The sequence below is a fragment of the Antennarius striatus genome, chromosome 6 (assembly GCF_040054535.1).
Source record: "Antennarius striatus isolate MH-2024 chromosome 6, ASM4005453v1, whole genome shotgun sequence".
Classification (NCBI taxonomy): domain Eukaryota; kingdom Metazoa; phylum Chordata; class Actinopteri; order Lophiiformes; family Antennariidae; genus Antennarius; species Antennarius striatus.
Genome location: NC_090781.1, coordinates 14,456,031 through 14,470,002, shown reverse-complemented (window position 1 = coordinate 14,470,002; position 13,972 = coordinate 14,456,031). Strand labels below are relative to the sequence as shown.

The following is a 13,972-nucleotide window of genomic DNA, read 5'->3' as shown; positions in this document are numbered from 1 at the left end:
TTTGACTCAATACTGCCACCACATGGTTTGGCATGCTTATAGCCGTCTTTGAAAATGCACTGGTGCGTTTACGTGTGGACGGACATTTTTTTAATCACTCTGTCGTGTGGACGCAAATCGTTTTCGATGCGTTTTTAAAAAGTTGCGTTTTGATAAAAATCCGTCATCCGCCTAAGGATGACAGATTTTTTTTTTCCGTCCACATGTAAACGCGCCAGTGCGTTTTCGAAGACGGCTATAAGCATGCCAAACCCTGTGGTGGCAGTATTGAGTCAAATTTTATCCAATAGGAATCCTCCGTGTTTTATTGTCACAACACACGGGCCCATAAACATGACGTCACAGACGTTTTCGTCGCAGGCAAGATGTCAGCGTTTTTAAAAAGTTGCGGATACACCGTCCACACAACAACGCAGACCCAGCGTTTTAAAAAAAAATCCACCTCGGCCAGCGTTTTTAAAAAGTTGCTTTTTCGTTCCGGATATCTGCGTTGTCGTGTGGACGGAAGGCGTAAACGCAATGGGAAAGTTGCGTTTTCAAAAAATTTGTCATCGTGTGGACGGGGCCTTAATGATACGTTAGGCTGGAGCTGCTTCGGTGATATGAAAATTCTCTTTTACAAAAGGTATAAACACTGCATTTTTGTTGATTGTCCGTCTTTGTTCTTTTTATTAGTAAACTTTCTGCCCCAAGGTCTGATTGGGCTTACCTCGCTCTCCTGTGTCATGTCCATCATAAGCATCACCCTGCTTTTGACTAGTGGCGCAGCTACGAAGTGATGTGTCACTGCAGCCTACGGGTCCCTCAATGGGCCAAAGTTAAAATGCTTGCGCATTGACTTGTCACTCACGATTGTGTTAATTTTTTATGTGTTAATTTGCAGCATAATTAATTAATCTAATTTACGTGTTAAACTGACAGCCCTAATTAACATTTCTCATTCTCAAGCAAGTTGTGTTTTTTAGTTGTTTTTCTAAATATTGGGCAAGATCATTTTCACATTCAGATTTGATACTCAAGTGAAGACAGGTGTAGACAACAATCTGGACACTTGAGAGGCCAGATAAGGGTACAAGATGTGATGCAGCTTCTGTTCCCAATAACCGAGCAGCATTTCTCTTTTGAAGAATGTCTGTGCTTCACCATCTGGGCATTTCTGTCTGCCAATATAGTCTAGCTCATGTTTAATATAGGCTGCACACACACACACACACACACACACACACACACACACACACACACACACACACACACACACACACACACACACACACACACACACACACACACACACACACACACACACACACACACACACACACACACACACACACAAAATGTAATTCTTGTAGTAACAAGTCCCAATAGAAGACAGTGACAATATATAATATGAGAACATGTACGCTTTCCTGCAACACCTCACTGAATGAAACCTGGAATCACCCCATAGACATGCCAATAGGGCTATTATGGTCATTGCTCCTGAGGAAACTGTAGAGAAAACCAGCATTTTCCTCTGAGCATAATGCCCTTGGACCCTCCATGTGCACTGCCTTAGACTGTAATGATGTTTTGGAGTTATTCCAGGAGATTACTGGAGGAAGAAATGTGCTTTTTTCTTATTTACCGGTGAGACATGACATTTCAAGGCATACACCCTGTTAGCAGGGTGACTCAGATGGAGCCAGTGAGACCAAAGCATTCTCAATAAACTGTTGATGCTAACTCACAGAAGCAAAGAGCTTGAGGATAATTATTTGTTTCATATGAGACCAATGATTTTCATTCCTTCAGGTCTTACAGATTGAAATGCACATCTTTCAAACACAGAGGTTCCTAATACTGGATGGACCCTACAGATTATTAGGCTTAGAATATGTTTTGATTGAAAAAATAAGAAGTACTCACATGCAAACTGTAAAAAAGCTTCTCGACTTAGGACGGTTCCAAAGCTGTTCTCTGCTTTACACTGGTACTTCCCATAGTCTGTCATTTCACTTGCATTGGTAATGATTAAGTTCCCCTCGATAAAACTGTAGCGGTAGTCTGTCTCTGCATCTACTTCTGTCTGATTGATGTACCACCTGAAAAACACAAGAAGAGAAGGACAATTTTATTAAACCTTGTGATGAACTACAAATTAATCTTTAAGGTAGTGCAAATAGCAAGTACAGCTGCATTTAGGAGACAGAACATGTGCTTCGGGTAAATTGACCGTTCCAAATAATCCATAGGAATGAGTGTGTGTGTGTGCATGTTTGTATGTCTCTGTGTAGCTCTGTGGTGCACTGGTGTTGCACCCGGACTCACACCCTATGCCAGCTGGGATAGGCTCCACCTCCCTGTGACCCGTACAAGTGAATGAAGCGGGTAGGAAAAATTTATGAATGAAAGAATGAAAAAAAACCTGTATGTCACACCTGTATGTAGGTGGTGGATTCCCACGTGCTTCACAGTGCATCACCACTTTCTTTTCATCCGAATCCAAGGGAAAAATTATACTGTCTGGTTCATGCAGAAAAACAGGGCCAAACTCTTTGTTTTCTGTAAAATGAACAGACACAAAGACAAGGATTATTGAAAATATCCCACCTAGACCATCACTCATTTTTAACATCCATCACCATGATAGATGAGACTTATCAACATTTAACTTATTTCTTTTCTGTAGTCCATGCTTCAAAAACAAAGCAGGAGAACCCAGAGAGAACCCATGGTGACATGGAGTAAGCTCAGCAGGATTTGAACCCAAGCTCTCCTTGCTGTGAGGTAGCAGTGCTGCACACTATGCCAGTGTTCACCCTATGCCATTAAAAGATTGTATAATACATCTACATAACTAGTACACTTCCAAACTACACCAGACAAAATGACTTTTTCCTCTCACTTTTCAACTATTTTTACTGCTGCACAGGCATCATCATTAATTCATTATTAAACAGGTGTGAGGTTGATAGGTTTGCCTCTTTCAGTTTTACCAGTCATTTGCTGTAAATACTAATTGCACTAAATCAAACAATAGGTTAATCTGTAGTCAAAAATTAAATACGCATCTTTTGGATACCAGACTTTTACAAGCCTAATGGTTTCCACCCGGCAGCTCTTTTTTTTTCAGATGTTGTTGATGTTGTAGATGTGATGAAGGTGTGAAGTTTGTTATATTAACATGTCCCAAAAAATTAAACTAACTAAATAATAAACATATGGATGTGCTTGCTGATGTAGTACTGTCTCTGTGACAGTCCCTGTAGCAGTTCTCTTCTCTTCCTTCAGACTACTCTACTCCTTGATCTGCCCTTTTGTGAGAACAGAAGTGATGTATTTATTGGAAAAGCTTACTGCACCATTGTACTGCACCAGATTACAAAATACAAATGTACAGAGGATTTGTCTCTCTGTGCAATAATTAGGACTGCAAACCTAGTAAACAAAAAGTGCTTGTGTTGTGCTTTTTGTGTTGACATGTGGCATTACAATACAGAAGTTGCTTTCATTTTATTTTTTTACAGTAGGTTTATGTTCATGCTGTTTGTCACAGAGCACATCATTGTATTGAGCTTTTATATTGCATTAGATTTGCAACATAAATATTTCAACAACGCAAGTCACAAGTCTTGAGTGCTTCCCTTTTTTCTCTTTAGGAATGACCCATTGACTAAAAAGGAAGGCATGTGTAATCTCACAAAACCTTTGCAAGTAATTTACTGCTCTCCAGGGAAATAAAACAGTTTTGAATGAAAACCCAAATCGGTGGGAGAAAATGAATCAATATTAAGTTGCAAACCTGCCTGCACAGACAAAGCAAATCAATTTTGGGCTTTCAGTTTTTCTAGTGGTTAAAAGTAGAATTAATTGCAGATTTCTGACAATTTACTGCAACATGTTGTGTTTGCCAGTGTTTATCTTGTGGATCATAGTGAACAGGAAAATGAATACTATCTCAAATGTTGCAATCTCTATCATCCTTATTCATGGAAGTATCCCTATCCTTTTCATAGTTACACTCATTCACACCCGGAAGCTGCCCACTAAAACTTGTCTTATCTGTCCTGTGAGCCTTCCCACTGGAGAAAATGGGGTTAAGAGCCTAAGGGAAATTAACACACAGCCTCTTAGTTCCAAGCTCACATTTCTAACCTTAGTTTGTTCTGTTTTTCTGGTTGTCAGTTTCAGTTCAACAAGAAACGAGTGAAAATACAAGACCTGTTGATGTGCAGTATATGAGTATGTTAGAGTACAAAGAGTCATGAAACATTACATACAGTATTTATCCCTTGTTGTTTGAACAAATCGAACAAAGATAACCTTTTCTACCTGGGTCAACCAGACAAGAGCAGTAATAGCTGAGTAAGGTGGACAATGACGAAGAAAAGGGCAGATTGTGTCATGTAGGTCATTTTACAAACACAAAAAACCATGCTCACATCTCTGCATTTCTCAACAGTAACATTTGAGCAATAGTGCAGGTCTCATCTTGTCAGCTGTTAAGCTCTCTGCTCTTTCTGAATAGCTCAACCAGAGGAGGGACACAGGGACACAGAGACAGTGATGTATCAACCATCACTTCCGATTGGCCAGCGGCACAATATAGACTGAAACATTTAAATTCACTGGGACAAAGGGTAAGCCATTCACTTTCCTAACTGTCCTGTAGATTTTACTTACAGATCAAAGTGTTCTGAATCTATAAATTGTATATAACGTAACTGCAGGGATGTTTAAACGGCTGTGATTTTGCAGGTAAAAATTAATTCAAAAAGTTAAATGACGTGTTGAAACTGTGTTCATGGCATAGAAAATCAGAAAATCACCTAGCTCTCAGTGTCATGACCATTTTTTCAGTCACTGAGCCAAAAAAGCAATATCCTTTTTAAGACATGAGAGGCGCATTATTTTTTCGTATCCATTCCATCCACTAAAGAAAGCACTAGAATAAAGAAACAGAGAAAAAACACCAAAGAGGATATGCAGAGATAGAGAGATGTTTGTACCCATTTTATCCTGCTTTTTAAACTTATTAACTCAATACTTTGGTGCTTGTAAACCTTTTGAAAATCAAGCACATATTTCATTTTTCAGATTAATTGAGCACTCATTTGAGCCTCTAGGATTATTCATGCTCTAAGTCAGGAAGTGACCAATGTAGATTTATGAGAGGGAGCTTCCATGCTGTCTTTGAGATATTAAATCTTCCCTTTTGACAAAGATATCCATCATATCTATAGCTCCTATACTGACAGGAACACACAGACAGCTGAATATTGCCATGAACCCTCTTCAATTTCTCAAAGGGCACAACCCCAGTCACTGCCAACCATGTGCTGTTGATGGATAGGTAAGATTAATTTCCAGACCCAATCTTAACAAATCTTTACACGTCACTAGACATGGTGGTCAGTTACAGTATAATGCATTTACACCAATTGTGAGTGCAATTGTATATTCAATCTGTGTTTTGTCTATTCAATCAGTTCATTTGGTCAACCGAGGCCAAAAGATCTATGACTAAGATCTGTCAGTGAATACAGACAGAATACGAACAACGTCACATCTGTTTCCTCGGTTGAAGACAAATGCATCACTTTTTTTCCCAACAGCAGCAACTACCAACAATACTGTACTAATCTTCACAGTATTGTCGGTATCCCAGCTGAGTGTTTCTTTATTGTTGAGACCAAATGTTAACGAGACCCTCTACCAGTTCAACAGCCGACCAAAAAACCCAAAGTTTTACATGCTGAACAGTGTCAAATATTTCAGTACACATCCCAGTCATCTCAGTCTGTCTGGTTATCTCTGTCATCATCAGAGAAATGCTGGCTTTTATCTCTTATCCACTCATCTCTTATCAATTTGAAGATACATAGTTAGCTCTTATCATTTAGTGGTGCGATTGACAACAGTCGATCCTAATTAGAGTGTTCTACCTAGATCAGGACACATATGATTCACAGATGGGCAGCACCGTGCTGCAGTGGGTAGTGCTGTTGACTCACAGCAAGAAGGTTAATTTCTGTGTGGAGTTTGTAAGTTCTCCCCCCTGTCTGCGTGGGTTCTCTCTGGGGTTTCCGGCTTCCTCCCACCAAAACATATACCTTAGATGAACTAGTCACTCCATATTGTACAAGTATGTAGGTGTGAGTGTGAGCATGAGTGGTTGTATGTACTGTACTGTATATATGTAGCCCTGCGATACACTGGCAGAGCATCCAAGGTGTACCTTGGTTCTCAACTGTATTCAACATGAATAAGGGGCTGTAAATTAGAAAAATGTGATCATTTTGTCTTGAAGAAGACAAATGATCGATAGATTACTTGCCAAAGTTAAACTACAATGGTGTTTAATCTCATTGTTGTTCTACTGTGATAAGATACACACAAACACTTAGATGTATATGTGAACTTGGGAGAAGTTACTATATCCATCCATTTTCTTGAGTACTGAAGTTGACAGACAGATACAACTGTAGAGTTCACCTTTAGTGGTAGAGCAATTTGCCAGTCCCATCAGAGAGGAAGTGACATCGTACAAGGCAGAATTAAAATGAAAAGATGCCATGTTGTTGAGGTGTTCAAATAGAGGAAGTGTTCACCGGCGCAGGAGACTGCGAAGAAGACTAGTCTCTTTGTAGACAATGCTAGCATTCTCATGTCCTCTTGGTTTTAGGAATTTTTTTTTGTGCTATTTTAATGGTGAAAATCAACCTGAGGAACAAGCTTCAAGGAGAACACATAGGAGACTGTTTACCCCCAACATCATGACCTCGCAATTTCATTCTATGATTGTAAAATTGTATAATGACAATACATTTTCTTCTTCTTCTGTGTTCATGATACGCTAATTGTGTACTTTGTGCAACTGTGAAGTGCCAAAGTAACATTCTTGTGTTGTTTAATGAAGGTTTTATTTGGAACTGATTTTCTTTATTTTTTACAAATTTAAGTACATAATTTATGTTATTTTCAGTCAATTCCACGAGTAGGGCGGTGGTGAGCAGCTCATTGACTCATCTTCTTCCCTAGCTTTGCAGGTTTAAAACTTGTAGCATAAGTTTTACTGTGAATATACTCAAATGAAACACACCAGAAAGCAAAACTCTTCCATTTTGCTTCAGACAAGCCCAAACAAACTGTTGGTTTGACTGCACCATTAGTTTTACCTTGGCTCCTGTAGTCCTCTTGAGAGCTAAGCAGACTCAGGGCTGACAAGGGATGACTGTAGAAAGCAGGCCAGTCGGATGTGGTCAGCCCACCACCATGGTATTGTTGAAGTCTGCTGCGTGAGTTGAGCACTGACGAGCTGTCTGGTCTCATTCTTAACACTGCCGCATATGATATAGGCCGTGCTGCTACAGCTCTTGCAACGTCTAGAAAAAAAGGTGGAAAGAGTGAGATGCATACAATAGTATCACGGCATTCAGAAAAGTTGGTCGACACAAGTATTTGAAACAAAAAGAGATTTTGTTATGATGTATTTGATGTTTTATCCAACTATTTTTGCTGATTCCAATCAAATTCTCCACATTTTAGATAAGCTATCTTTCTGCTCATCTATGCATTCAAAAACCTTTCATCACCTGTCATCATCCACCAACCTGTAAACTTGTTTCCCTTTAGTCGTAGAGTTTACATACCAGTTTATTCTCTTTCATTTTTCACCAGATTCTCATCTGCTTTTACCTGTGCAATTTAGCCATTCAGCCATCATCTCTGGCTGCCTGATTCTCACCTAGATGAAAGTAACATGATTGTACTTGTGTCCAAACCAAAAATCTTACATTATTAAACTGTACCCCTTATGCTAAAATGTTATTTTCTTCTTTTATATCATCTTATCTGTAAAATGGAAGAGCTTCTGTCAGTTTTCAATTATATGAGAAATACCCTGTAAACAAACTAGCACTCTACAAAGCAGAACTCGCTGAAAAGAAACACAGAACCTCATGGAGACAGCCAGATGTGGAGGTGCTGTGTTTTAAAAATATCTCTTAATGAAGTAGGTGGAGGGGGCTTTGAAGACAATTCTGACAGTCTGCAGAAAGTACAACTGCCATTAAAAATAGTCATAGTATTTCTGATGTAATATATCTATAGCAGCACGAGGTCCGAGACAAACTGAGGGAGTGTGAGGAGATGTACAGGAGGAAGCTGGAGGCCAAACTCCAGCAGAACAACATGAGGGACGTGTGGTCGGGAAGTTCACAGGGAGCTCAGGGAGACAAAGACAACCATCAGGAGGTCTAGATAGAGCCAACGAGCTGAATATTTTCTTCAACAGGTTCAGTTCACAACCGTGTGACTCCCCTTCACATCCCGAACCCCATGCTCCCCCTCCACTTCCATCACTCCTCTCTCCCCCCTGTTGGTGGGCAGTCCTGGCCATCACCTCCCCACCACCACCACCTCCTTCACGGAACCAACACCCTCCTCCACCAGAACCCTTCCCCACATGACAGTGACTACGGGCCAGGTCAGGAGACAGCTGGAGAGACTCCACCAGAGGAAGGCTGCCGGACCTGATGATATTAGCCCCAGGATCCTGAAGACCTGTGCCCCCCAACTGTCTCCAGTCATCACACACCTCTACAACCTGAGCCTGAGCCAGGAGAGAGTCGCGGTGTTGTGGAAGACATCATGCTTGGTCCCATCGGAGTTGAACGACTACCGACCAGTTGCCCTCACATCCCACCTGATGAAGGCGCTGGAGAGGCTGGTCTTGGCCAGCTGGAGGCCTCAGGAGAAGGAGCTTCTAGACCAGGGGTCACCAAATCACCTGTGACCACTCAGTGATAAATTCACTAGAGTAGATATTCTTGGCGCATTTTTTCTGATGGTTTGCTGTTACTCCACAGTAGCAGCGCCACTAAGTTCAGCCAATCAGATCGTTTGTTTACCTGCTTTGTCAGCGCACCTGGAATTGAGACAGCTCGCTGCTGCTACCACTGTGAGTTTACCGCTACAGGAGCACAGAGGAAGGGAGACGGTGAAGACAACATAGCTCCAAACGAAGGGAGGTTAATGAGGAAAACTGCTGGTTAACAATCAGTGGACAGAGAAATTTATGTTTATTCCTCCGTCAGGCAGTTCAAAACCATTTTGCCTCATGTGGTCTAAACACGTAGCATTAATTAATTAATTAATAACGTGAAGCACCACTAAGAAACAAAGCACAGAGCTTTTGCACAGAATTACCTCCTGAAGTCTGAGCTGAGGGCAAAATAACGGAGAAAAATGTAAACGAATGTTCAATAAAGGCATAGTGGATCTTGGGGCAACTTAAAAAGCGGCCAAAATGAGTTTCCTCCGCAGGGTGTCCGGGCTCTCCCTTAGAGATAGGGTGAGAAGTTCGGTCATCCAGGAGGGACTCAGAGTCGAGCCGCTGCTCCTCCACATTGAGAGAAGCCCGATGAGGTGGCTCGGGCATCTGGTTAGGATGCCTCCTGGACGCCACCCTGGTGAGGTGTTCCGGGCACGTCCTGCTGGGAGGAGGCCCCGGGGACAACCCAGGACACACTGGACAGACTATGTCTCTCGGCTGGCCTGGGAACGCCTAGGGATTCTCCCGGATGATGCAGCTATTCAGAGAGCACTATGCATATCTGTGGCCATTGATAAGTCTACAGATGTTACTGGTAATGTCCAGCTTTTGTGTGTGTCAGGTTCCTTCACAACAAGGAGCTCTTTGCTGGGTGTAACACTACTAACACACACAAGAGGAGGGGACATGTATGCAGCAATAAGTTGCTAACAAAGAAGGACACAGATCTGAAGCGGGTGGTCTCTGTCACCACAGATCACAGAGACCACCACCTTCTCTTTTTCCACCACCTTGTCATGGTGGGAAAAGAGGGGGGCTATGCCAAACAGTGGGAGCTTTCCAAACCAGTCAAGGTGTGCTCTGTGCACACCTTGTGCACAAGTAACCTTGTGCACAAGTAAATAACTGGCAGGCCACATGCCCCTTTCTCTCATGAAGAAACATCTGTTTGCATTTTTCCCCTGAAAGAGCCAGTTTTTATTTATGCTTTCTGAAGATGTTAATGTTTTTTTACTTAAAGTGTAGGCCTTCAGTTCTTTAGGCAGGGGCGTCTTTAATTTCTGAGAAAATGGATTATTCAGCTCTTTTTGCACTTCATTTTTTATTCTGAGGTTTGTGTGTTGTTCAATCTAACATAAAGGCTTGAAATGTATTTGCCTGGGTTTACTTTTATTTATGGTGAGGTAAAGGATATAGCTGTGCACTCATTTAAACATATCCTGCATTGATAATTTATAATAAATGATAATGTGGACATGGGGACCGGCTATAAGACTTCCGGCTCTCAATGGGAGCAGACGTCTTTCTTCTGTCTCCTGTTGTTGCTATCTCTCTAACTCATACCCAGACTGACTCTCACTTATTCTCTGCAAAATGACGAAACCAAAAGGAAAATCGGATGATACTAAAGACCAGATGGTCTCTATGAAAGAATTAAAGAGTGAGTTAAAGAGCAACTTTGACAAGTTAGGGAGTGACTTTGATAAAAAGTTGGAAGAAAAGCTAAAACCGGTGCTAGATGCCTTGGAAGAAATGAAGGACAAAATGAATAAAATGCATAAAGACATGGATGAAAACGACCTAAAAATTGTTGTCTTGGAACAGGGACAACAAAGAATGGATGATTTGGAACAAAGCATTCGTATAAATGATGTGATCATCACTGGAATCAAAATCAAGCCGAGGAATTACAGAAATGCTATGGCTAGCGCTGACATCGACTCTCTGGAGCGACAGGTGAGTTCTCAACTGAGAGACCTGGAGATAACTATAGATCCGGACCAGATTGAGACATGTTACCCATTACCATCTGGAGGTAGGAGACCACCTGCAGTGCTGATAAAATTCAAAAATCGTAAACACAAGATAGCTCTTCTGAAACAAGGCTTCAAACTGAAAGGAAAAAATATCTACATTAACGAGAATCTCACTAAAAAAAATGCTGATATCGCTGAAAAAGCTCGACAACTGAAAAAGAATGGGCTGATCGACAACACCTGGACAAACAACTGCAGGATCTTCATCAAAAAAAAGGGGCTTTCTCTGGACCAGATGAAAACAATGGTGATTAGGAGTGCAGAGGAGTTGGTTAAATATGAGCAATAAAGACAGACAAGAATTGTTACTACACCAAAGATCAGTACAACAGAGTCACTTCAATATTGGGAGCGCTACAATTTTGGACACGTCAAGTATTTCATGGAACAGTCGAAAAAATCAACATCATTGATGTCAGAAACATGGATTAATGAACAAAAAAACAAACAAAACAACAAACAAACAAAAAAACAACAACATGTATTTGTAATAACATGGGATAACATTAACTTGAGACTTTAAACAGCTTGTTGATATCTTTTGACAATTTAATACCATTAATACCATGTGAAACTGTTAAAGTGTCTGCAACAAACTGGTTAATTCTTGTATAAACACTGTCTGCTGAAAGAGGTTAATACGATCATTATATTCTTGTGGAGAACACTGGCAAGGTCAACTTCTTGTTTTGACTATCCATGATGTTAACAAACCTTGTGTTCCTAGGAAGAATGTAAACATGGTTATACTGTAGGGTAAAAGGCTAATATCTGGAAGTGAATAAGGGTATGAACATCTGTCAAAATTCAATGTATGAGCTGGTTGAAGACTTTTAATGTCTGAGTTTGTTGATTACATAGTCTAATCAGAGAGATGTTTTGTTGATAATTTAGGGGACGGGAATCCTACAAGCCAATGACTTCTACCCGTTATCCCTTTTTTTTTCTTTTTGGATGTTGCTGATGATGTTTCAAGACTGATGAAAGTGAAATATGTTGTAATAACATGTCTGGAAAGAAGAAAAATGAACTGAATAAATACATAAAAATAACTAAGACAATGTAGCCACAAGAGTACACAAGCCAGTGTCTTATTGTGACAGTCCCAAGCCCAGATAAATACAGAGAGTTGCGTCAGGAAGGGCATCCAGCATAAAACTTTTGCCAAATCAAACATGTGGATCAAACCTATGACTTCCATACCAGATCGGTCGAGGCCCGGGTTAACAACGACCGCCATCGGTGCTGTTGACCTACAGGGTGCCGGTGGAAATTGGACTACTGTTGTTCGAAGACGGAGGGGAGGAAAGTGTGCTCGTAGTAAGAGAGAGAAGAGTAATGCCAACAGTATAAGACTGAGAGTAGGCATGTTGAATGTTGTAACTATGACAGGAAAAGGTAGAGAGTTGGTTGGCATGATGCAGAGGAGGAAGGTAGACATACTGTGTGTCCAGGAGACCAGGTGGAAAGGTAGCAAGACTAGACGTTTTGGAGCAGGGTTCAAGTTGTTCTATCATGGTATAGATAGGAAGAGAAATTGAGTAGGAGTTATCTTTAAGGAGATATTAGGAATGTCCTGGAGGTAAAAAGAGTGTCAGATAGAGTGATGACTCTGAAGTTAGAAATAGTAGACGTGATGTTCAATGTTGTTAGTGGCTATGCTCCACAGGTAGGATGTGAGCTGGAGGAGAAAGAGAAAGTCTGGTTGGACTTTGATGAAGTGATGCAGAGCATACCTATACGTTAGAGAGTTGTTATTGGTGCAGACTTCAAGAGACATGTTGGTGCAGGAAACAGAGGTGATGAGGAGGTCATGGGCAGGTTAGGTATCCAGTAGAGGAACGCAGAAGGACAGTTCGTGGTTGACTTTGCAAAAAGGATGGTAATGGCTATAGTGAATACTTTCTTCCAGAAGAGGCAGGAACATAGGGTCATCTATAAGAGTGGAGGTAGGAGCACACAGGTAGACTACATCTTGTGTAGACGGTGTAATCTGAAGGAGATCAGTGACTGCAAAGTAGTGGTAGGTGAGAGTGTAGCCAAACAGCATAGGATGGTGGTGTGTAGGATGACTGGTGGTGAGGAAGATGAAGAGATAGTGAATATATTGGTAGAAGGATGCTGAGTTTTGAATTGCCAGGCAGGAGGCCTAGAGGTAGACCAAAGAGGAGGTTTATGGATGTAATGAGGGAAGACATGAAGGTAGTTGGTGTGAGAGAAGAGGATTCAAAGGACAGGGCTAGATGGAGGAAATTGATTCGCTGTGGCGACCCCTGAAGGGAAAAGCTGAAAGGAAAAGAAGAAGAAGACCAAAGAAGACCTCTCTGTAAATAATTTACTGTGTCTGTGTTCTATTTCCATATCAATGCTCAATGTTTTTAATTACAATGTCTCTGGTGAAAACATGCAGTTCTCACAAGCACCATAGCCTGTATATTGTAGACATCATAGCATCAATGTCTCACTTTGTATAAAGTGGTGAACATAGCAGAGGAGAAAGAGCTTCAAAGAGACAACGAGGTCTAGGAGCAGCTGATCCTTGTTCCAATTATGTTCGCCCAGTAAAGGTTCCCGCCTTCGCACCTGATATACATTTTTTCCTTACACTGCCGTTGAACTCATACTAGCACATGTGTCATATTATTTCGCTTGAGAAGTGAAGCTACATACGTCTCTTTGGTATTTTTGTCTTTTATTTTACATTTGGAGCTATTTCTTAAACTGAGGAAGGTAATTTCCAATGCAGAACAAAATAAAGTTCAACAAATATCACCAAGCAGTTACACACATTTTTTGTGCAATCTAGCAAGCCTTTGGTATGATAGCTGGCAGTTGATCAAAAGGTCCAGCTCAGAAATGAAGCAAGTGGGGGGAGGGGTGTTGGTAGAGGTGCCAATGTGACTGCTCGAAGCAATTGGATTGATATCAGCTTTTCTGGTGTCAGAAAATATTCCATTTACGTTACTCGCAGTTAATGCTTTCCACGAATCACAAGGAATAACAAATTCTGCGATATAGCGACAAAGTACTTATTTTATTATTCACGGTAATTTGAACATTTATGAACCCTCCCCATACTGATATTGAACCACCTTATTATTATCTTTTCCCACACTCA

At 40.9% G+C, this 13,972-nt stretch overlaps 1 protein-coding gene across 1 annotated transcript in view; it reads right to left on the bottom strand.

The window, feature by feature from the left end:
- The window catches only part of cntn5 (contactin 5), a 59,155-nt gene extending 56,623 nt beyond the window's left edge, over nucleotides 1–2,532 (bottom strand). Inside the window, exons 1-2 of the mRNA XM_068317336.1 lie at nucleotides 2,421–2,532; nucleotides 1,909–2,084 (exon numbers count right to left, since the gene is read on the bottom strand). Coding sequence (XP_068173437.1) covers nucleotides 1,909–2,084; nucleotides 2,421–2,461 — 217 coding nt within the window. The 5' untranslated portion in view covers nucleotides 2,462–2,532. The remainder of the gene's footprint in view (nucleotides 1–1,908; nucleotides 2,085–2,420) is intronic.
- Nucleotides 2,533–13,972: the final 11,440 nt, after the last annotated feature.